At 48.9% G+C, this 24,259-nt stretch overlaps 1 protein-coding gene across 1 annotated transcript; it reads left to right on the forward strand.

Moving 5' to 3' along the window:
- Positions 1 to 2,837: 2,837 nt before the first annotated feature.
- On the forward strand, positions 2,838 to 16,699 carry CCNI (cyclin I). Its single transcript, XM_010081258.1, has 6 exons — positions 2,838 to 2,998; positions 11,865 to 11,999; positions 14,074 to 14,148; positions 14,316 to 14,456; positions 15,231 to 15,461; positions 15,986 to 16,699. The coding sequence occupies exons 1-6, from the start codon at positions 2,885 to 2,887 to the stop codon at positions 16,442 to 16,444; spliced, it is 1,155 nt and encodes a 384-aa protein (XP_010079560.1). The 5' UTR covers positions 2,838 to 2,884; the 3' UTR covers positions 16,445 to 16,699.
- The last annotated feature ends 7,560 nt before the right edge of the window (positions 16,700 to 24,259 follow it).

Genomic DNA, 24,259 nt, shown 5'->3' on the forward strand with positions numbered 1-24,259 from the left:
GTGGTCAGGCTAAATATAGCTACTGCTTTTTTTCTGACAAGCGTGCTGCGAGAAGCTTCCCATCTCCCCGCTCTGGTCCCCAGCTTTGGCCTCTGCACTGGCTTGGCCGAGCTTTGGGGGTGATCCCAACCTCAGCCTATTTCTCTGTGTCTGTATCTTTCAACTTGTGTAACACCTTTAATCGCCCTCTTCTCCAGGGTATGCGAGGCTGTAGCTGCTGTCCTGTTGGATTTTACCCAGTTAGCATTACCCGGTGCATAGCAACTGACCATCTGAAGGCTCAGTTAAGTAATAAATAATAAAAAAAAAAATCACCCATCTTTTGCTCTGCACTGGCCTGGAGAAACCCCTTTTCTGGGGCTCTGGAGTTGTAAGGTAGGAAGGCCACACTCCCTGATGTGGGTGCTGGATTGTTTCTTGGGTCCCCCAGCTCAACTCCTGTCCCTCTGATGGATGCTCCCCTCGCATGCCGGAGGGGACAAAATATTTCCCCTGCTCCCCCTGCACCTGCAATTTGAAGGGCTCATTGGCTCAGTGCAGGAGGTGCAGCCCTTATCGCTGCTGTCCTCATTTCCCAGGGCTTTCCACTTCCTTGGGAAGTGCTGGTGGCTCTGGAAATGGTGGGTGGCCCCTGGGAACCAGCCCTGCCCAGACAGAAACCTGTCGTGGCCTCTGGGAGGAGAATGAGATGCTAATGAAGCCCCCGGGGGAGTGAGGTGGGGGGGGGAGGCTGTGACCGGGCACCCCTGTTTCAGCTTCACCCGCGGCCCTGTTTATGGTGGTATGAGGGTCGTCAGGATCATCCCAAGGTTTAAAAAAGAGTAAAAGCACCTAAATAAACCAGGGTTCTGTTTAGAGGAGTGTAGTTTCGCCTCTTCCCAGGCAGAGTCTCCCTCTTGTCAGGAGGGGGAACGTTTAATCGGGATTTTTCAGTCCACGCTGATACTCATTTGGCCATTTGGAGGCTGATGGGAGGTGATTTTGAGACACACCGCAGAGCATTTTGAGCCCTCAGGAATCCTGGATCCTAGGTGTTCCCTCCAGCCGGGAAATCTGTCCCCAGTCCCCTTGGGTCACTACAGACGGGCTGGAAGCTTTGTGTAGGGGCATGCCAAGCCAGTACAGCCTTTCCTTTGTTCATGGAGAAGCATTTGTTTTATAAAAATCTAATATAAGAGGGGTTTCTGTTTGGACTTGATGTTTGCCACTTAAAACCTGCTTGGCTACAAGTGGGACTTGAGTGTGGTTTTATGTCTTGTTCAGGTTCTGTGTGAATTGTGCCCATTAAAAACCCGTGTAAATTAATAAAGAAAAATATTTATTCTGCACTTCCCCTTCAGTCTGTGAAAGCACTCTGAATCTTCAGTTGTTCAGAGCTGCTGCTGTTATTATTTATACAAAACTGCTTGTTTTCACTGTGAATTTTGTTTATTTTCTCTGATTCAATGTTACCTTATCTCCTGTAAATACAGCATAAACTGTTGTATTCGCAAACTGCTCTTTATAAAGTAGCCTGCTTCGCGTTTGGCCAATACCCACCTGTTTCAGATTTCACAAGAGCTCACAGAAGGAATTGAAAGTTTAAATAACTTTCCCATGGATTTACCCTTCAGGGCTGAATTGTTTTGCCTAAGTGATTCAGTACTGTCAAGAAATTTGCGGCCAGAGTAATGGTAGGCAGCATTAGAACAATCCGAATGACATTTTCAGTCAGGTCTCCTGCATTTGGAACTATGGGGTGGAATTTGTTGTCTTTAAAACAATACAATCTTTCGTCCGCTTTGGTTTTCATTTCAAATTTAGAAGCTTGTTGACACATTGTTACTGCTGAGCGAGGCTGTACTAGGGCCAGGAGAACAACCTTTCTTCTATTTTGTGTGTAGCAAGGTATTTTGCTTTAAATTGCATGCTTTTAGTCATCGTTTCTGCCTTGGAAGCAAGTGTTTCTGAGTACCGTAAGCCTTGCAGAAATTCCCCTCTTGTAGTCAGTTAATGCTTTGCAAAGGCTGTCACTGGGTTTGCTGCTTTCTTCTTTCCTTTAAAACGCATTTCCTATCTAATATTAGACATATGCCCTCAAGTTTTGTGGATCGAACGTATTTTCAGAGTGATTAGACCAGAGAGGAACCTTCCTGAACTCCCTGGTACGTTTGCATTGCACGCAGACCAGGTTGTAGCTCTGTGAGAAGCTACAATCCATACTGTGCAGAGAGGGGAAAACATTGATCTTTCTGTCAGGCTTCAGCTTGTAAATCATGTAAATTCTGAAACAAGCGTTCCTCTGTTGCACAGAACTTCCTGTTGCTGCTGAGAGTACTGGGGGAAGGCTGGCACAAACCAGACTCCAAGGAGTTAGGAGAAATGCTTGAATGTCAGTCTTAACTTCCCCTGAAGTCACAGGTAGAGTGAATTTAACTTCAGCAAGATTTGGGCCAGGGCAACCAGCTTGACTGAAATCCCCTTTGTATTTGCCATACAGCTCCTCCCTCTTCTTTCCTCAAGTATTTTTCATAAAACACCCACAGTTTGTATACTGCTGAAATGGGAGAGGTCTTGTCTGATTGCCTACATAACGGAGAAGTAGAAAACCTCAAAGTGGCAGGACGCCCCAGCCCGTGTAGGTGCTGGAGACCTGTGGGTGATTGTGGCCCAGCTTCATCCGAATCTGAGCTGACTGGTTTGGGTTTCCTCGGGTAGGTTTGCCAAGTACCTGATCAGTGCCTGTGTTACAGATGAGCCTGTTCCATTTCTTGCAGCTTTAGTCACCTTCGCGCTTTCTTTTGCTCAGTTTACTGGACGGGCACGGCTCAGGATTTCACCAGGCTGTCTTTGGTTTTGCAGGTAGCTGTATCCAGCTGGGTGGCAGGTGGATCCAAGGGTTACCATGAAGTTTTCAGGACCCCTGGAGAGCCAGAGGTTGTCTCTCCTTCTGGAGACGGCAATCTCTAGGGAAGCTCAAATGTGGAAAGCACATGTGCCGAAAATTCAGCCCAATCAGGTAACGTCTCTTCTTCACATCTTAGTAAAGGCATGAGAGTATCCTCTGGTGTATTTTTATGTGAGCAGCTGAAGCTGTTGCATGATAAGTTACCTTCTGCTTGAGACCTGGGGAGTTAGCCTCTGAAGTGATTACTTTTTTATTTGAGGGACACACCTACAATCGGGTACACACACTGTACAGCATGCAGCGTTAGATCTCTGCTGTTGCTTGTGAAAGCAGGCACATAACATTGGTTTAATTAAATTCATTTTACAAACTGCGTGGATAAAGCAAATTTCTAGTGGACACAACTCTGCAACAGTTCTTAAGAGCAGCTTCATTTTCTTGGACTAAGTCCACTAATAACAGCATTGAAATGCCAGTTGCTTTCCACATGAAACGACATCTTCTCACATAAACTGTTACTGCTGGCTTAGCTCAGGCCTCCCCGAGACAGCATAGTCACAGCGAAAGCCAGCCTGATTTTGCCACCTTTTCCCATCCTGAGCCAGATTCTTCCCTCCTGCAATCATCCTGGTTCTGCAGGGTCGGCTGGAGCTGTACCAGCTGAAGCCAGGTGAGGATCTGCCTTGGTGAGGCTCTGCCTCCTTCAGGAGGAACCCCGTGGACTGGAATAGGACTAGTGATGGAGCAGGGTGCAGGCTTGTGTCGAGGGAAGCAGAGCCAGGTGCTGGCCCGTTCCAGTGAGGAATGTTCTCATAGGACTGCAGGAAAATTCAAGGTGGAAGGGAACACAGGGGGTCCGTAGGCCAACCTCCTGCTCAAGTTTTGGAGCAGGGCCAGCGGGGAGGTTGGAGCAGGTTGCTCACGGCCTTACCTTGCCTTTGCTCTCCTTGCGGAGGAGGCATCTGTCTAGCACGTGCACTCAAAAATGCCTGTGAACCCCACGAAGTTTTGCTTAAAACAAAATGTGAAACCTGAGGACAGTTGTTTAGAAAAACAAGTTAACTTTGTAGAGTTTCTGATAGGTTGTCGCTGGGGTGGGCAGAAACAACCGCACTCATGGGCTCAGATCCAGCCTTGCTGGTCTTGATTCATATAAAATGTTTACACAAGTTATGTCAGCTGTTGTCAAAGCTAATCAGTGTGGTGGCTGGTTTTTCTGTCTGGCAAATGAGAAACTGCTGTTGTTTTGTAGGAACAAATACGTTTTTAAGGGGCTCAAGTATTAGTTTTGTTAATCCACATCTAGGTTTCCAAATAAGTGACCTGGTTGTCAGTGGTGTTGAGGGTATTGTTGCTGTGGCTGTCTTTGGGCCGCGTACAATGTAAGACCCTGGTTTATGGTAAACCAGCTTGCTGTTCCTTGCTGGCAGTACTCCTGGGGTTAGTGATTATAGCGTAGGGAGATAAGATTACAGTATAACAAGAGAGGTTAGGGACTCAGAGAGTGTAACTGAACCAGATTCTTGTGTGAAGATTTCCCAGGGACAAAGCCCTGGCATTTTTGTCTTGATGAGATTGTTTCTGGTGGCTCAGAAACTACCACCTGCATTGGACAGTCTCCCTAGCAATCCCTTCCTGCAGGATTGCGGTGGCACCCTTTGAAGATGAGGTTTCCCACCTGTGACACGTTCAAATTGTCGCTGGAGCAGAAGCACTAACCTCAGCCCTGTCTGTGGTGGAAAGCAGTTGTCCTGCTGCCAGGAACCTTGAGGGAGCCTCAGGGGCACTGCAGCTGAGGTTCGCAGCGCCTCGTGAGGTGTTGAGCTCAGTGGTAGATACTTGGGGAAGTTACTGGGACTGTCAGCTATCTGCCGAATATGAAACGGGGAGGCAGCTCTGGTGCCCGCTGTGAAAAGCCTGAGTCTGATCAAGTAGGGAAACATTCTGATGGCTAAACCCAGTGCAAAGTTTGTGCTTGACAAACTCAGTTCTGGCCTGGATGAATACCAAGTTTGTCCTTTTAGTGTGCGATTATGTCATGACGATGAAGGGTCTCTCCCCCTCTCCTCCCCTGTGCTTTGGTAATAGCACTGAGGTTCATGCTTGGAAGTGTTTCCTGGCCCTCTGTGACTGTCCCCCAGGCTTTCTGCTCTGGGAATTCTCACCCCCAAACCCATGTCGTCTTTGTAACCTTGTTCTTTATGTTTTCCTACATGTCAGGTCAGACATTCACTTTATCAGCTAGAATGCCGTAGTATTGCATTTCTAGCAGTAAGTAATCATTAAATTGGATTGAGATCGCTGTGTGCGTGTGTGTAAAATGTACAAAGGTCAGGCTGAAAAGAGAACATAAACACAGCTATGTGCTCTGGGGAGCTCCTGACTTGCAGTGCCACGGTGCAGCTGAAAATGCTCTATCTGTAGTCACGTAAAATACTTCTCTCTGTTCCTACAGTTCGTGACACTCGACTGTTCAGTCTGTCGTGTTCCTCCACTTCTGCAGTGTTGCCGTCACGGATGGGCAGTGTGAATTATCCTATTTTCTGTAATATCTGGAAGAAGGTCATATTCCCTAACATCTTCTGCCTTCTTTTGAAAACAGCTGTGTTAGCCTAAAACCTCCCTTGTATGGTTGTTTATTTCCCATGACAGTCAGGAAATCTGCATCCTTCTCTGTATCAGATCTGGCAGCCCGAAGCGTGTGTAACTTTCCATTCCTTGCTACAAAGGTAGGCTGACAACAGAAGAGGGTTTAATGAAGTCATCTGGTTTGCAAATCAGAAAATGTGAGTGCGTCTACAAAACATCTACTGATCAGATTGGAGGCACACCATAACTGTTTCTCAGGAGTAAACTTCCAGTTTTGACTCTATAGGAGACACATTTTTTGTTCTGGTGTTTAAAACCAAAGCAAATTCAGTTTTTAAATATGCGTCAGAGTTGAGATCTTTGAAAGGGAGAAAGAAACTCGTAGTTACAGAAAGAGGAAGACTTTACATTTATAGTACAGGGTTTGGTCCTGATAATGTATGTGTCTGTTTTGTTTTCACTTTTTGTCTGAAAACTCCCATTTCCTACTGGCGTGTATATTTCTTTTAGTTTCCCTTCTTTAAATGTAGGCCACTGGCTCCCGGTATTTGCCATCTATCGAAGCCAGGTGTCACAGGGGCTTTTCAGCCTGGAAAACAGGTGGGCTGAGTCCAGCACCCTCCTAGTGCTCCTGAATGTATTTGGTCTTCCCCCCCCTTTTTTTCTTCTCTTTGGTTATACAATATGCAGGTGACATTCAGAAGTTTTCATGTGATTAAGGCTTGAGAAATCAAGCAGTAAAGACTGGTCAAAGGTTGGGTTTTTTTTGCATGTTACCAAGTAACTTTGCAGCAGAGAGGTGTGTAAGCCAAGATTTTTATTTTTTTTTTACAGAAACACAGTGTCACTTTCTATCATTTCTCTTTCTTTCCTGTTCTATTTCTTTCTTTCTGTCTTCCTGTTTTTTCTCTGTACCTCTTGAGGAATTGGGAGACCTCAGTTTATTTCCAGTTTTGATTTGGCTGCAATGTTTACAGCTGCCCATTTCAGAAGCCTCCCAGTCCTGATAGAGGTCACCTGCTTGCTCTCCGAGGAGCCCGCAGTGGGACTAGGCAGGAACAAATGGGGGAAAGAGCGAAACATCTCTGTCTGGGACAAGAGACGTTAAAGAAAAAAAAATTATCAGGCAAGGTATTTTTCCTAGATTAGGCAGCAATAAAATTGAGTCATGTTTGAGTTCACAGATAATATTTTTGTAGACTGCATTTTCCCAGAGTCTCGGTATTCTTAGAGACGATTTGTACCGTGCTGGTGCTCTGGAGCCCGAGTCACGGCCTCCAGCCCTCCTGTCTAGTGCAGCAGGCCCCGAGGCAGGGTGGCGGGGTCAGAGACGGGAACAGGGCGATTCGGGTGCCAGTAAATGAGAAGCAGAACCACAGCCCTGCCTTCCTCTCGCCGTCACCAAGGCCTCAGGGGCAGCTTTCTGACAGAACACGTAAGAAGTGGGGTCTCGGGCCCTGATTTGAGAAACAGTCAAATAAGATATGACCCATCACAGACACTGGCAGTTTCGGGTCTGTGTGTTTTGTGGGGCCCTGGTTCCCTCCCGTGGGCAGCATTACTCACCTCTCTGGTTGCTCACTTTGGAGCAGTAAAATGACAGATGCAGGGAGCATGGTGCTGCCATTTCATTACTCGGTCCCGGCCCGTTGACTGGCCTCGTGTCACGTTATCTAAAATACCTGCCTGGAATCCTTCACAGAAGCCTCCTGTTCGCTGACAGCAGCTAAAGGCACGTTCATCCACAGAGTAAGCGGCAGATGGGATATTTCTCCATAAGGAATCAAGCAAATAATTGCAGGAAGCTGGTCAATGTGATGTACCCCTGCTTTACGCAAGGAAGAGAAGCTGACATCCCTCCGCTTCCCCATTTCCCCGTTTGTGTCCCAAATGCATTCTGTTAGCTCCACAGGTCTGCAAGGTGGCTTTTTTGTGTTCATGCTGAAACAGAACCGATGGGTTTACACACACAGTTACGCTCCGAAAAGGTGGGAACGAGCATCATGTCTTCCGCTTGGAAGAGAAGATGGCAAAACTCTGAGCAACGCTCTGTCAGGCACCGTTGCAGGAGTCCTGCCTGTGCTCCACGGAGTGTTTCCTGCACAGGAAAATGGTTCGGAGATCCCTCCTGCAGCTGCCTGCTGGCTTCCTGCTGCGGGCGAGCTGAGCGGCACCTTGTGCAAATATCCAGGGAAAAGCACTCAGGCACCTGCACGGGCTCGGTCTGCGACGGCTGTGGTGGGAGGGGGGCAGGTAGCGTGCCCCCGCAGCAGCTGGGGGTCCTGGGCACCCGCAGTCACACAGGGTGAGTGCCACCCTGGTCCCAGCAGCGACCGTGGTGAAGAGCTGGGAGTGCGGTCACTTTTTTAACAGCACAAGTCATGCACGCATCTGCTAACCTTTGGTGCCGGGACAGGCAACTAGATCTGTAGGTTAGGCCTTGCTCTGGTCTGGTCTCCCTTCTGAAAAAACAAAGGCGGGGAAGCACCAGCCAGAGGAAATAGCTCATCCCTCGGTCCGTAAGGCGATTGTTAGGTCTGGCTCGGAGCAGCCTGCTGCTGCTGGGGGCTGGGTGAAAAGGCAGCCTGCCATTGCTGGGCTTGGATTAATTTTCCCTAATTAAAGCCGTGAGGCTATTCGTGCTCATCCACCCCAGGGGTTAAGCTCTGCAGGGGTGGATTTGTGGCGACAAAACAAAGAGCTGGCCGCACGCAGATGGGTGAGTGGCAGAAGGAAAGTACCGCCACACCAAAGAGGAACTTTTGCTTTCCAGCCCAAAGGGACTTTACTTTCAGCCACCATCGTGTGTCAGTTCTGCATTTAATTTTATATAACTAAGGAGTAATGACCTCACTGCTTAATTAATTTTACTGTGCTGCATTTCTGATTGGTGTAACTAGGATGACATAGGTACACCTTCGAGGGAGAGGGATAAAGACAGATCTATTCATGGGGGAAGCTCCTCAGCCTGCTTGGAAGCAGCAGCAGGGGTTGAGGGTGCAGTGGGACCAGCTGTGATTCCTTCTGCCTGTCTCTTAAAAGGGGCTGTGATGAGCTTTCCTAGTGCTGATGGGAGCTTTAAACTCACCTGCCGCCTTCTGGGAGAGGAAATCCCTGCCCCCCATCCTTGTGCACCTTTATTTGCGGTTAGAGACTGGAGTAGACAAACTTCTTCTAGGAGTGATGGTACTGCGGAAGAGCTGGGGAGTCCCCCCTTTGCTTCCACCGAGGTGGTTCTGAAGACGCCAGCTTTCCTTTTGAAGCCTTACTTAGGTGCTGTGCATACCTAGATGGGAGCTCACCTTGCAGTTGCTCCTTCATGTTAAAGGAACACGGTGCTCCGTGTGGGGGCTGGGTTTGTTTGTTTTAATTTGATATCTTGCTTAGATACACTGTTGTTTTCCAGTGGTTTAGATTAAACCTCATTTTTTTCACATCAGCTGTTGCAGGACCAAGTGTACAGTTGGTACGCTTTACATTATGGCCTCACCATTTAAAGCTAACTCCTGAGGCCAAAATTTTTCCTTTTGTCCTCCAACTGCCTGCGAAGGGTGAGAAGACATAGACACATCTTGGGAAGACCAGGGGCCGAGAGGCAGCATAGAAAGATGATCTCACCCTCCCCCCTGCTGCTGTTTTTAGGAGAAGACCTAACCTTTTCCTTTGGCAGGCGCAGGAGCCCAGCGCTGAGCCGGGCCAGGCTGGGAGCTCTTGAAGCCGGTGCCTGTTTCTGCCGAGATCTAGCGGGAATGGGGAAATCCTCCCTTGCTGCTGAGGAAAGGGGCACGGCCCTCCCTCCCCGGCAAGGAGCACAGCAGATGCCATTTTTGCTCCCTCCACTAGAGCAGATGTCGCAGAGCAGGAAGGAGCGCAGGGGACGCAGAGGCTGCTGCCCTGGGTACAGCGCTGATGCTGCAGCTCTCCCCTTGCTGACCAAGGGCCCCAGTCCTTTCCTGCTGGCCTCGCTGGTAAAGCTGCTGTGGCAGGACCAGGGCGGTGATTTCAGAGTCAGAGGCGGGTTGTTAAAGTGATGTTTATTTTGTCTGATGGGATGGTTTCAGGTTGGCTTTTAGCAGGCGCATGCAGAGCTTACCTGCTGGATTCACCCAGACACTGCATTTCCAAAATAATCCTTTAAGCTACTTGAAACCCTTCTAAGTCCACAATACAGTCCAAACCTGGCTGTGGTTGTAAGCCCTTTTGTATGGCTTTGTCTCCTTCCATTTCAAAACGGGTGCAGTGAATAAAGCAATAAAGAACTTTGGCGTAACTGCTATCCTCCCTTTTCTGGCTGCTTCAGGCCCAGCTGGGCAGGACGTGTGTTGCTACTGGAGAACGCTCTATAGGGACAGGCAATATCGAACATTGTGTTACCCGTTTTTTTACTAGGCCCCTATCTCACAATCCCAAAGAAGATGTTATTAGCAGAGCACTTAATAAACTCCTCGCTGCAGCGTGTTGCATTCATTCACTACGCTCCCAGTGCATGTGGAGCTAGCATTCCTGGAAGGAGTGCAACGCGTCACAGACACAGCAGGGCTCACATTTCACCCCTGAATTATAAAAACTATTTTAGAAAGAATCATTATTTCTTAGAATTGAGGAAACTAATTTTATCTTCTCTCCTCAAAAATGGTAGGTGCTTTTTAAAAAGCCACCCTATAGCCAAGTGGCACGCAGAAGTCCCAGCTGAGACTAGAGACCCACCTGGATCAGACACGCAGTCCTGCCAACGCCGTTGCACCGTCAGGGCTTCAGGAGAGAAAACAAGGCAGGACTTTGTTCTCCTCAGAGCAGCCCCTGACACAGCACTGGAGGCACGTCGCGCAGGCAGAGGTAGTCTCTCTTTGTGAGCCCAGACAGCACAGCTGGCAGACACAGCTTTTGATCACACAACCCCGTGCCTGTAGGCTAGGTCTCTGCTGCAGTCACGTTAGTGCTCTTGTACTTTTTCTAAGAGAATTGGGTGACGGCATTTTGACGAGACTCGTGCCCATGAGCAGCAGTAACTGGCTGTGCACCCACGTCGCAGAGCCCAAACTCAGCCCTGGGGCTTGAGCCCTGCCACCTTCCATCCCACTGGGTGGTGAAGGCGGAGCTCAGCACCAGTAAGGAAGTGCAAGCACAGAGTCAAGATGTCATACTGTAAAAAACAATGAAAGGTGGAGCTGCTGTCCTCGTGGAGGCCCTACAGTAATTACAGTTCTGCCTACAACACTCTGCTTTCACAGATGCTCTCAGCTTCAAGGCAGGAGAGGCAGCAGACCTGCAACAAAGCACAGTGTTGGCTGTGGTGATGAATGTAACCTGAAATACTGATTTTGCATCAGCGTTGTGTGTTCTGCTAAAATTGTGCTACTTTCCCCCAGTGTTATAGCTGAGAGGACAGCTACAGCCCAGCAGTTATTTTTGTTTGTGCAAGCCCTTTGCTTTCTTTTCCACAGTAATTGGGCAGCCAGCATTTTGTCTGTTTCTTTCTCTTAAACCATCTCAGCAGTAGCCAAATTGCTGCAGAGAGCACAAGGACCCTGAGCACAGCAGAAGGAAGTAGCATGGTTTCACTTCTTGCTTCTAGACACCTCCTTGCTGATCACCCAAAACGACCCTGGTTGAAGTGAGGCCAGACAGTTACTTGGCTGAATAGAAAGGCTCTAGAAAAGCTGTAAATATTTCAGAGAAGAAGTCAGAAAGATTTTATGTCTGTGACTGATGTGCGCTTGTGGTTGAAACTCAGCTGTTGTGCAAACAGATCAATGGTGGTGACTTGGGCCAAACAATTTTAAAAAAACCCAACCCAAACCCAACTGTTCTTAGGTGAAATTGTACCTGTTTAGCTCGAGTTCACAGCTAACTCTACTGCTAAAGGTGGTTTCTAAACTGTTTGGAATTTTCTTTTTTTTTAAAAAAAAACATATTCTAAGCTAAAACTATCCCTGTAATTTGAAGGAAAATAAACCTTTCCTCTCAAAACACCAACTCAGTCCTTCCCCACTCTGTTTGTCAGGAGCTGTGCACCCACCTGGCTCCCAGAGCACGTCTGGTTTTGCTGAAGCTGGCTTTTCCTGGCTATCTGTGTGGTTCTAAGGAGGTTGAATAAATAAATAAATCTCTCAGAGCTCAGATGGAGGAGACTGAAGAAACTACAAGACATCTTTCCTTTTCCCCAATGTACAGCAACACGTCTGAGGTTGCTGTAACGAAAGTTGTCTTTTCAGGACAGGTATCTTGGGTAAGTAGCTGCAAGAACACAGACTCAGGCTGGCGTGAGGCCCCCCCTTTCCAAAGAAGGCTGTTTCCATGCTCAATATCTTCTGCAGAGGTAAAACGTTTGGTCTTTTTGGACTTGCTCAGCCTGTGAATAAGAATAGTTTGCTTTTCTCTCCAACAGGATGCAGCCATTTCTCCGAAACAGAGGGATGAGGTCATTCAGTGGCTGGGGAAGCTCAAATACCAGTTCCACCTTTATCCAGAAACGCTCGCCCTGGCCATCAGCCTTTTGGACAGGTTTTTAGCCACAGTAAAGGTAAATATTTGCAGATATATAAACTGAAATAGATTTCAACCACCCACTCTGCTATTTCTGTGTACAGTCCGAGCGGTGCGGCTGTACAGGAACACTTCCTTCCCCCTCTGCTCTCACACCCTCTTCCTTTCTCACACATGCATAGGATGCTCCCTGTGCTACTCCAGGATCGGAATTTTGAATTGTTGAACTGGCAGCACACACTGCCGCCAGCCTCTTTGGGAGGTAGATTCTTTCAGTAGGCATTTTTCCCCCGGGGGCAGTAGCTATTGCTTTAATAAGAACAGACAGTTCTCGGGGAACTGACCCCAGTGCTAATACCTGCCAAGAATATTTTCCCTCTTTGCTCTCTTCTGCCATTTCCTCCATGTAATGCAGCTTAATACTTTAAATTTATATTAACCCAAGAGAAAGGAAGCACCCTTCCTCCTCAGCTACATGCTTGCTTTTAACCTGGTTTGAACATTGAATTTGTCCCAGCAATCAGAAAAAAGAATCTGTGTAGAGCTCGTGCCTTAGTTAAAAAGAGAACAGCCTCGACCCTCCCCGGACTTACAAAGCTGGAGGAAACACCAGCCAGCCCGCAGGCAGAAACCTAGGCCCAGGGCCCTCGACAGAACAGCGAGGGAAAGTCCCTGCTCGCTTCTTAATCTCTCTGGTGTTCTAACTGCAGTTAATCTCATATGAACCACCTAGAATTGCTGTGAGCACCTGCTAGCAGTGAACTAGCTGGAGGAAACAAGCGTTTGAGGACAGGTTTGGGCCTGGCAGGTGTGCTAGTGCCAGGAAATGGGAAAAAAATGGGGGAAGATAGTGCCAGAGACGATTGCTTTTGGGGAGAGAAGCTGTTCCCTACTAACCTGCTCTGCAGGCAGCCTGACAGACTGAGAGCTAAAGGCTGATGTCATCAGGCAGGCGGGTGGGAGGGAGGAAAGGAGGTAAGCAGGCATGGTGCACGCCGTGGAAGAGAGAGGCTGCCCAGGCCGCTGTACTGAACAGAGCAGAGAATGTGTTCGGCTGTTTGGTTTAAGGCCGGTGCACCACAGAAACTGTTCAAAAGAGACAAGTTAAAAATCAGCATTTGGGCTACTGCAGCTGGGAGCTGCTGCTCCTCTGTCCCTGTACGTCTGCCACACCGTGCTCGGGCCACGTTTTGCTCCTGTGCAAGTAACTGAACAAACCATGGCTCAACCTGAAATCCCCAGCCTTGAGTTGGCTGCAGGATTTTCACTTACCTTTGCTTTCAGCATCTCCTGACGCATAGACAGAAGAGGTTTTACAGCGATGTTAGAAGTGAAGTCCTTTGTCAGACAGTCACATTAACAAAGACTGCTACTAACCGAACTGTAGCCAGTGCGCCATATTCAGAGCGTGGGCTTAGTCCGGGCTATCCCAGGGACAGTCTGAACACTTACAGCCCCTGGGTGCTGCTTCCCTGCCACCCCTCCAGCCGAGGTCCATAAAAGGAATCCTTGATGCAAATGAAAAATCACCCTTTCCCCTCCAAATTCCACTTAACTTGCCTAAAACAACACACTGTAGAAGGGACCAGCTCTCCCTCCATAATCCCTGCGCCAGTTTTGAGAATGGCAGTATGAATCACATTACTAGAGATTTTTATGGGTGTTTTACACTTCCCTAGACAAGGATAGATTTTAAAAATTCTCTTCTTTTCCATCCTAGTGTGTGTCTGACCCCCATGAGCACTAGCAGCCTAGCTCTGCTACAGCAGGTGGAGTGGCAGGTGATTTTGTGCCAGATGAGAATCTGGCCCTTCTGGTTTTCTCCTTCCTATTTCTACTGCAGCACCTAATAAATGAGCTCTTTGCACTCCAGCACTGCACATCAGCGGGTGCCAGTTACAATCCCGGGGCTGGCAGATGTCTCTTCTGCCTTACGTCACGGAGTATGGATTTTTTGCCAGCGCCGTGGCAGAGTTGGAGGTCAGCCTGCTGATGCAGAACACATTGCATGGGCAGCTGAGACCCTGGGGCTCAGGATGTCCCACTAGAAGGGATTATGCATAAATTTTGAATTGCATTCACACAGACTTCTCTGCTCTTCTGTGTCCTAGGCCCATCCAAAGTACCTGAACTGTATTGCAATCAGCTGCTTCTTCCTTGCTGCAAAAACCACTGAGGAAGATGAGGTAATCTTTTTGTTCTGACTACCTTAGCATTGTCTGAATATACACTCTTCCAGTCCTGCTTTTGCTTGCACATGGTGGCTGCCGCTCGCCAGGACAGGAGCGAAACATTTTGTGTGATTTTCAGAATGACTAGTTCTCTCATTTCTCTCTTGCATTGGCTTTTGCAGAGGATTCCAGTACTAAAGGTGTTGGCTCGGGATAGCTTTTGTGGTTGTTCTCCAGCTGAAATTCGCAGAATGGAGAAAATTATCCTGGATAAACTGAACTGGGATCTTCACATGGCAACGCCACTGGATTTCCTTCATATTGTAAGGGGTTATTTACCTTCTTTCTGGTGTCTTTTGGTATAGAGTATGTATTGAGTGGTGCCCAGACAAAAACCATACCTGCAGAGGAGTGAAGACGTCAGGATGCGTTCACCATTCCTCCATACAAGTAGTTTCTGAAACAAAAAGCCTTGCCAGAGAATTTCAGAGGAAACCTGTGACACGTCGGGCACAATTTCCAAAACACGGGCCCCGCCATCCGACAGCCTGGCCTGTTTAGGGGCATGGCAAGCCACACACTAAGCCTCGCAGCTCCTGAAAACCTTGCCCCAAGTTTTAATTGCTAGTGGTTTTGCTGAAAGGTAAATGCCAGGCAGCACCAAAACAGTAAGTAGAGCCAAGGAGCAAGCACTTGCTACAGAAAGGTGTGGCCAGAGATGAGAGAAAGAGAAAGCACCCTGAGGTTCTCTGTTGAATTTCATCTTCTCTGCTTGCTTGAGAAGGAGTTTTTGTCTGGGACAGCTGAATCGCCAAGACTGTGTTGTAGAGGGAGAAGGGTGGAAGGGGATGGCCTTTTGGACCCCAGGCAGATGAAGTGCGTGATGGCAGGCTCTGGCAGAAAGGCCACACCAAGCTGTTGTTGTGTTCAGTGCATTGGGTTTTTTTCCCTAGGATGTAGAAATTTCCTTGAAGGTTAAGGTAGAGGATCCTTGTACGTCAGACACGTCACATGCTGTTCTTGAGGTCTGACCCCACTCTGCCTGGGGGGTTGCCCATGGGTGACGCCAGCTCCCTCACGTGCTTGTTTCCCCCCAGTTCCACGCAGTTGCGGTGTCCAACAGGCCTCAGCTAGCGACCGTCCTGCCCCAGCTGAGCCCCTCACAGCACGTGGCAGCGCTCACCAAGCAGCTGCTGCACTGCATGGCCTGCTACCAGCTGCTGCAGTTCAAGGGCTCCATGCTGGCGCTGGCCATCGTCAGCCTGGAGCTGGAGAAGCTGCTCCCCGACTGGCTGGCTCTCATCATCGAGCTGCTCCAGAAGGCACAGGTGAGGGGTGCGGGCACCGCTGCGGCAGGGAGGGCTGGGGGCCGCAGGAGACTGCGTCTCACTCAGGGCTCCAGGGATCCAAGCCAGCCGGGCTTTCAGATCCACAGCTGCTGACCTCCACTTGCAGTTACGCTTTTGCGAGGATGGTTGTGCCTGAAGGGACAGTTTGTTGAGACAGTTCTGCAGAGCATTAATCCTGACTGCAGCCAGTAGGTGACAAAGGGAGGAGCTGTGTGCCCTGATGCAGTGAGACCTTTTAATATCTGAAAGGTGGGGGTATGTGTGTCCCCCATTCCCATGAGGTGTGAGAAGGAGCAGGTGTCCCTATCTTACAAAGTCATCACATGGGGATTTTTTTTGGTTCTTTTACCACTCGCTTTCTCCTGCATCCAGCATATCATCGAGAAGTGAGGTGCAGGGGTGGCCCATGTGTTCAGAGCGCTAGCCCTGGCCCGAGGGACAGCCTCTCCTCCCTGCAGCAGTGACCCCACAGCGCCGCTCTCTTTGCTTGTCTTCCCCTCTAGATGGACAGCTCACAGCTGATCCACTGCCGGGAGCTTGTGGCACATCACCTTTCCACCCTGCAGTCTTCTCTGCCGCCCAACTCTGTATATGTCTACAGTCCCCTCCAGCAGACCCTGGTGACCTGTAACAGAGGAGCGTTCAAACGCCAGCCCTCCTCTGTCCCAGGGCCGGGTTTCTCCAAGGACAACGGCAGGCCAGAAGTGCCAGTCACAGGTACAGCTGCGCTCTACCAGCGTCTGCCAGCTCCCAGCGGTTGCAAGCAAGCCTCTGCCAAGCGCAAAGTGGAAGAGATGGAAGTGGACGACTTCTACGATGGTATCAAGCGTCTCTACAACGAAGACATTGCTCCAGAGGTAGTGGCTCTTGAAAACATGGGCTCTGTTTGTGGCGCTGATGTCTCAAGGCAGGAGGGCAGCGTTTCCCCGTGTCCACCTTTGCAGCCAGTGTCTGTTATGTAGCTGTGAGCGCACACCACCTGCTCCACCACGGCTGCTCTAGAAGCCATGCAGAACCTGGCACCCTGCATTTTTGGTGGGGGGAGAAGGGGCCATACCTTCTCAGGCTGAACTGAAGGGAGTCAAAAAAAAGAGAAAAAAATTCCCAACCCTTTTCTGAATTTTTTTCTTGTGCGGCTAATTATAGTTCCACTATTTAAGCACTTAAAAACACAAAAAAGTATAAAAATCTAAAAAAAAGACCCAAAAACCAAACAAAAAAAGTAGCAAAAAATTGTTTCTTTCTAGTGTTGTCCGTTCCACTGTTTTCCTGCTCCTCTGTATTGTAGCCCATTCTCCATGTCCCAGAGCTCACATCAGTCGTGCAGTTGTTCCAGGTTTCCCAGCCAACTAACACCTCTCTGATCTTATTTCCATCTGCTCCTTGCTCCTCTTCTGCTTGCTCCTCTTTTAATTCTCAACAAGTCTCGTGCATGATGTTCTGTACTACCTGACCTTCACGACAGCTTTCTTTTTTCTTCCTAAAGAAAAAGACCTTTTTTGTTTTGTTAGCACTTGGGTGTTTCAGTGTAATAATATTTTTTAAACAGGATTTAAATAAAAGGTTAGTCAGGAAAAAAAACCAAAAACAATGCTTGCAGACTGCCCCCCACTTAAGTAATAACCACGGGAGCGTGAACGTTCTCTAGAACACCAGGGCAGCCGGCCACTGCCTTCTGTGCCTCACACCCAGGCTGCTCCAAGGTAACACAGTTTGCATTTTTGAACACAGAAGCTGTTAACGGATTTTCTGTCACTTGAACAAAACTGGTATTTTTTCCTTGTTTGCACCAAGAAATGTTGCACTCAGTGTGGATTTTCACCAATATTTGACTCTCTATGTCAAGTGTAAACCTTGAATTCTGCCGTCTGTTTCTCCCCATACCTTTGCGAGCTCAGCAGGCATGCAGCACTGTTTGGTGAGGCGCTGGGGCGGCTGCGTCCACCTGAGCTTTGAAAGGTGTGTGATTCCCAGCCACAAAACCAAACCAAAAGACCCTAAAACCCTAAGTTTTGTGTTCATCTAACTTCTAACCAGGAGTAAAACCTTTAAAAACTTGTCTCTTACATGTTCCACCTCTGTCTCTCAGAATGACCTGTCCCAACTGTAAGCTCTCTCCGCAGCCCTGAGGAAGGTATCGTAACCGGAGCCATTGTACCATGAAAGCCTTCTGGTAGCAATAAAGAAAGTTGTCCTGGGCTGTGTGTCTTGTTTTGTGCTTTTCACCTGGATCCAGGATCGGTTTTACCTGGAGGCTGCAAGGGAGCTGCTCTGTGCCAGACCTGCGAGAAAGGTGGCTTTAGGGGTGCTGGGCGGGTGGTGTGCCGGGGGGTTGCAGAGCGTTACCTCACTGCCACTGCAGCGGTCCCAGCTTTAGCCCCAGCATGGGTGCTCCTCACTCGCTGGGCTGCGTACGGGCCACTCAGTGCGTGGCTGGGACACTGCTTCATCTCCTCTGTCTTGTAACCGTCTCCCTTTTGATATTCTGAACAACCCACTGCAGAGTCAGGCGTCCCACACCCAGGTTGGCCGTAGATTCCTGCTTGTCCAATATCCCTTCTGCTGAAAGTCATGTTTGATACTGAAAAGATTAGTACAGACTCCATTTCTGCTCTTCTGTTCTCTAATCTCACCTTCCAGAGCTGGCTTTGATCTCATGCACTTCAGGAGGAGACAGCTCCTCCTGCCATGTCTTCCAAGGTGCCATCCTTTTTGTGGTGTCCAGCTCCCTGGGACAAACTTCTCCTGGGTTTCAGCTCTCGTCCTGCCCACGTCCTGGCCAACGCCGCATTTCTCAAAGGGGTGGCAACACAACCAGCCAGTGCCCAGCTTACCCTCACGCCCTGCTGTCTCGCTGCAAGCACCACTTGCAGTGCCCACACATGCTTTCCGCTCTCTGTTCCCCTCCCTCTGCCCAGTATCCACCAGATTATGGACATCAGAGGTTTCATTCTGGTTTTCTCCCCCCTGGAAATTCCTTATGGCTCTGTTCCCCATGAATTTACCTTTTAAAAAAAACCAACCCCAAACCAAGAAACACAAACCCCAAACCCTTCTGCTGATACCATCTGCCTCAACAACCTGGGGCAACAAATTCCAGAAGTTTACTACCTGCACTCACAGGTCGGCATCCACGGCTGTCGGGCTTTGTAACAGAATCACAAATAAATTTGGGCTGGAAGGGACCTCTAGAGGACACGTGCTGCCACCTCCAGCTCACAGCGGGGCTGATCCTCCCTCATCTTGGCCTTTCCCTCTTCAAAGCGAGGCCTGCAGGCCTCTGTGCTCTCACCTGGCAGGCTGCTGCTCCATCCCGGCTATCAGAACCGTTCCCTTTGCTAACTACGGCCTTCTGCAGACACAAAGTCCAGAGCTGCACCGGGACTCAGGGCACAGCACAGCAAAACTCTAGAGCTGCAAAGTAAAGGCAGTTCACGTCAGCGTTGGCATTGGGTTGTGCCCATCTGCTGCTTTTTCTTTCTTTATATAAAGCTTTAAAAAAATTTTTTTAGAAAATAAGACTTCAACTCCCCAATCAGTTTTGCCCCTCTTCCAACCTTCCCGACGCAGCAGCGCTGCTGGTGGGTCACCTCAAGAACAGCCCCTTCTGGTACTGCCCAGCACTGGCAAATGGGGAAGAAATGCCCGAGAAGCAGAGAACTCAAGAGCTCCTTGAAAAGCCCAGGGCTGACCTGGTGGCCGGGATCCGTCAGGACACTTCAGCATTGCCAACCTGCGGATTTGGTTCTGACTTCCTACCGTCACCCACAAGATTGCAGAGTCACAGGGCACAGCTACGTGGGTAAGATGGAGTTATTGGCACTTGAAATCCTTTCTTTAGGTACAGGATAACCCAAAACACCCACACACCACCACTGAAGTTTTTTTTTCTTCTTACTTGCAGTAAATGATGCCAGTCACCATGGCTGAGCTGGGGTCCCCAGCCACTGTCCTCAGCACAACACGGGTGACCTGGCATGAGGCAGAGCCCAGCAGAAGAGCTCTGCACCCATCCATGAGCATGAACTAAATAATTACAAGTGACTATTTCAAGAGAGGCTGTAGCAGCCCCACAATGATGGGATTTCACACGCTAGACTCAGACAAACCCATCCTACACTCTTAAAATGGAAGTCCAGGGAATGAGATAAACATGAGGAGAGGATTCCCTCACCAAAATGGGGGCACTGGGTAGGGTATCACCATGCAGGATGCTGCTGGAGCCATCCAGTGGGTGGGCTGGCCTCTGGGCAAGTAACCAGCAGCGTATTTTGCCAAGTTGGAGGCTACCATGGAGGAGGTAGCACAGACGAACCACAGCAAGGCCACCATGCCCGAGGCGGTGGTCCCTGACACCGCAGACTGGCCCAGGCGCCAACACTGGAAAAAAAAGACCGGGGCAGGCTCCATTGCGGTATGAACGCAAATTCTGTCCTGAGCTCCGTTTGTGCAAATACTCATATCCCCTCAGTTCAGGCAGTGGTCAGTAATTCAATTTACACACCAGGTAAATTGTTACAGCGGATGCACAAGGCCAACCTTTAATAATCTTTTGGATTCCATGTATCAAGTCACTTACTTGGCTGCAAAGGTTTCCAGGATAAACAGTTTTTGTGCCACGTTAGAGCAACAGCCACCTGGCTGGAGGGAGCTTCCCATGCTTGACCCTCATCACTGCAGAATGCTGTCAAACATTGTGCTTCTGAAACAAACCCCGCAGATCTCAGCAGAGACCCTCGGCAGCTCGCACTGGAACAGGCAGCACCCAGGCCATTTAACAGTACCTTTTCCATGGAGGAGGTTAGTTCCTGGATTAACGTTCATACATGAGAAGAACGAGTCAAATATTTGGTTTAAAAAAAAAAAAAGCATCATCCCACAAGAAAAACAGCCTAAGAGGCTCAGGCTGCCTCCTTCCATCCATCCCAAACCAGCTAGAGGTCACTACACACCAAGTTACAAGCTGTGCTTTACCTTTAAACACCACTTGGGCACTTCTCAAGCTTTTTGACTGAATTCACTTCCAAAGTGAACTAGTTAGAAAGTTAATCAACTGTCCCACATTCAGGACTATTTAAAAAAAATATCACTAACTAGGCTTCATAAAAATAAAGCAAAGCCCTCAACCTAAGCAACAGCGCAGCTCAGTGTAGGAGAGATGTGCTTTGCTTGCGCAGAGGCAGATCACCCAGTTAACACCTTGACCACCCAGAAGAGGCATCAGTGCACAACAGCGGCCATCTCTGCTTCGTGTGACCGCGTCTGAAACCCAAGAGGCCAGCTAGGTCTGAGGACTCATTTCCAGCACGTCCGAGGAGCGCAGGACGCACTGGTGATGAAGGAGAGGCGTCCAAAGCAGCCAGACGTGAGGTTTAGAGGCAGAACAAAGTCCTCTGGCCATGCACGCTCCCCCTCACGCACAGCCCATCGGTCTGTTTGCCATCAGCAACGTGCGCACGTTACGGCAAAAGGAAAGACAATGGACACGGAGAAAAAAACCTAACCCAGTGCAACATGTCAGTGCGGCCGAGCTCCCTCCTCCAGCCCATTTTTGGGAGCCTCAATTCTGCTGGAGACGTGCCAGGAGCAGACAGAGCCCGCACAGACACACAGCACAGCGCACCCGCGGACACACAGGTGAGAAACAAAAAGGGAAGGAGAGGAGGGCGGGCGTGATGGAGGAATGAGATGGCTCTTCTCCTGGCACGGGGCACGCAGCCGCAGGCTCTTCCAGTGCCCTACTGTCCACTGGGAGAGTGTGGGGGGGCTTTGGCAAGATGATGGCTACATAAAGAAGAAGCTACAGAAAAAAACAGAAAAGAAAAGAAACAGAGGTTCAGAATTGAAATGAAGAAAGTGCGAGAGAGAAAAAAAGAGGCACAACATTGTAAAGAACGTAAGGCATGAAGGGAAGAGTGCTCTGGGGAGGCACCGTACAGACCAGCTACACCGGAGGAGCAGAGGCTGGACCTCTCCCAAGACACCGGCTGATGTGGACAACAAGAGCACAACCACCACAAAAAGCGACTGACAAACACCAGCACGAACCCACAGAGGCATCTCAAAGCCACAAATGACCTGCTGGGAAACCTCGTGTTTCCTCATCCCCTCCTGTCACACCGTTACACCACGGCAACAGCAAACCCAAGTCACAAAGCCACGGGAAGAATAAAGCATTTGGGTAAAAATATATTTCCTCTCCCCACGTGGAGTCTTGGCACTATGTGGATAGGTAACCTAAAGCATAGACAAGAAATAACTGAGCTTATGCTGTAAGGTTATTATTCAAATTTGTAATTCAAAAAATTGAAATATTTTAACATCAAATAAAGTGACAATATCTAACAGATGCGTACATATAATTTGCATTAACACTGTATGTAGGTTACAGAATGCTTTAGTTACAAACATGGGTTATTTTCAAATAGCAAGGTAATAAAAGTTCTACGTCTATAGTGTAAGGCAGTCAGGAGATTAAAAATGTATACAAAGACAATATTTCTACGGCTGTTCACAGCTTTATTTTCCGTTAATTAAAAAAACCCTTCATATGCGTACAGTCCCAAGCTGATACCCGCTGGTGAGAGCGTCACGGATCTCTTACACTGCAAATGCAACCAGGGTCCTTGGAGAAGAGACAAAAATACGCTAACAGCTTAGAAGGGCGAGTGGCAAGTGGGTTCAAACAGACACAGCTGATGGGATCACACACAAAAAGACATTTCTGTTCTCACTCGGACACTGGAGGAGAAGCAGGAGGAGAGCTGCCTGGAGAAACACTGGTCAGGTGGAACAAGGGCATGCTTAGAGAGACACAGGGACGCCAGGCTCCCTGACAGCATTTCGAGCTGTCACAAGCACGCAGAGGGGGTGGCAGGTTTGCACACTGCAGAGGAGCCCAGGGTGGGCGTCACTCGCTGCTCCCCGCACCTCCCCAGCAGCAGCACACGCTGCGGAGCCACCAGGAGATGCATTTAATGAGCTCAAAGGGCATCTTCCTACTCAGTGCTTTCCTGAAAATAACAGTGCGACCCCAGGGAGGTTTTGGGGGAGCAGCCCCTCTTCCCCTCCGCCTTTCGGCCGACTGCCAGACGTACACATCTCCCCTATACAGAGCAATCGCATCCCCTCTCAGCGACCTGGATCGTTCTGGGGGTTCACTCCCATCATCCCAGAAACACGCGTTTCTGTGTGCTTCCCTGCTCCTTTGTATGATTCTAAAGGTTTGCTATCCGCCTGGTCAGGCACATGCGGCATTATCAGCTAGTTATCGTCGCCGCCTAATGCGCAGCAAAGCCTGCGGTGCCTCTCGAGCGGGGCTTTTGCCCATGCCACCGTCTGTCCCGTCTCCCCCGCTGGCTTGCTAGCTCCAAGCGTGCAGAGCAGCTTCGCAGGGTCGCTTTAGGCACTCAGCAGGAGCTGCATGTCGTGTTCCCTATGGCTTCTTTTCAACATCTCAGCACAGGCAGGTGGTTATTGCAGGAAGTTTAAGTAGTTTTAACAATGCCACTTGTAAGTAAGCGGACTTAAAGAACTCCCCCAGAAAAACACACCAGCCTTGGGAGCAGCAGTGAGGCAGAGAGGGTGAGTCTCGTGCTACTGTACTTACATGCAAAGGTGAGAGCACATCCAGCTAGATCTGAGTGCACCACTCCATGCAGCGTCAGGGGCTACTGGGGAGAAAAGGCGTAAGGAAAGAAAAGAAAGTGCAGCAGAAACGACTAAACATGGCCCAGGGGTTCAAGGAGGAAAAAAAAAGTCATTAACATCTCCTCTGGTAAAAAACCAAAACAGCACCTTTTACTTTCGCTAGTTTATGGTTTATTCCCAGTTTCTCCAAAACAGCTTGCTTTTTGCTGGAGGAAGAAAGCCAACCAAAAATAAATTAATGCACTTGGCCACAGCTTTCTGTAAAAAAAGAAAAAAAAGCTGGACTCGGCGGATTTCCCCTGCCGAACGTCCCTTGGAATGGCTGTAAACTGAAGCAGGACAAGTAAATGTTAAAATTAAGTTTTCTACTTGGCACAAAAAGCTGGTAATTAAGGAGAGACATGCACAGAGACAGCCAAAGCAAAGCACACTGCCACGAGCATTCAGTGATGTGCATGTGATGTGACTGGAGAAACCCATGCCAGAAAACACCCTTCTTCCTTCGTAACTCAAGATTTTGAAGTTGGGTTTGCCAGAAGCCAGTTTCATTTTTCTAAACAACCTCCTAGTAAACCTATTGAACCTGACAAAATGTGTGTAACGGTTGATAAGACCAGGAGATGCCATTTAAAAAATGAAAAAAATAGAGAAAAGACTCAACTATTTTGTTTCCAGATGATTCATCTCCAATCAGTTTTGGCTGTCTGTCCAAGACATCCTGTTCAGATGTCCTCTTCCCAAAGCCATGTTTAAGCAGTGAGGATTAAAAGCAAGATGACCCAGCAGATTTCCCACACCAACACTTCAGAAAAGGTGATAATTCTGCCCCCACCACCCCCCGAGAGGCAAGAAACTCCATCCCAGAAACCAGCAAAGAACTGAAGCGTGCGAGACACAGGTAGAGTGAGTTATTTGAAAGAGTGCTTTAAAGACAAAACAGGACACTACCTAGCTAGGAGCAGTGGAAATGCTGGCTGCACATCAGCAGAAAAGAAATCCAGCAGTCATAGGGTAAGCATGGTTCGCCACTTCTTGGCAAGGAAGGGAAAGACTCTGTCCAAAAAGCAACGGCACAGAAAGCACATGTTAAACAGACCCATCTCCGCACCGCGCTGGCCGCAGAGCGA

This window comes from Pterocles gutturalis, unplaced genomic scaffold (assembly GCF_000699245.1).
Source record: "Pterocles gutturalis isolate BGI_N339 unplaced genomic scaffold, ASM69924v1 scaffold15204, whole genome shotgun sequence".
Lineage (NCBI taxonomy): Eukaryota > Metazoa > Chordata > Aves > Pterocliformes > Pteroclidae > Pterocles > Pterocles gutturalis.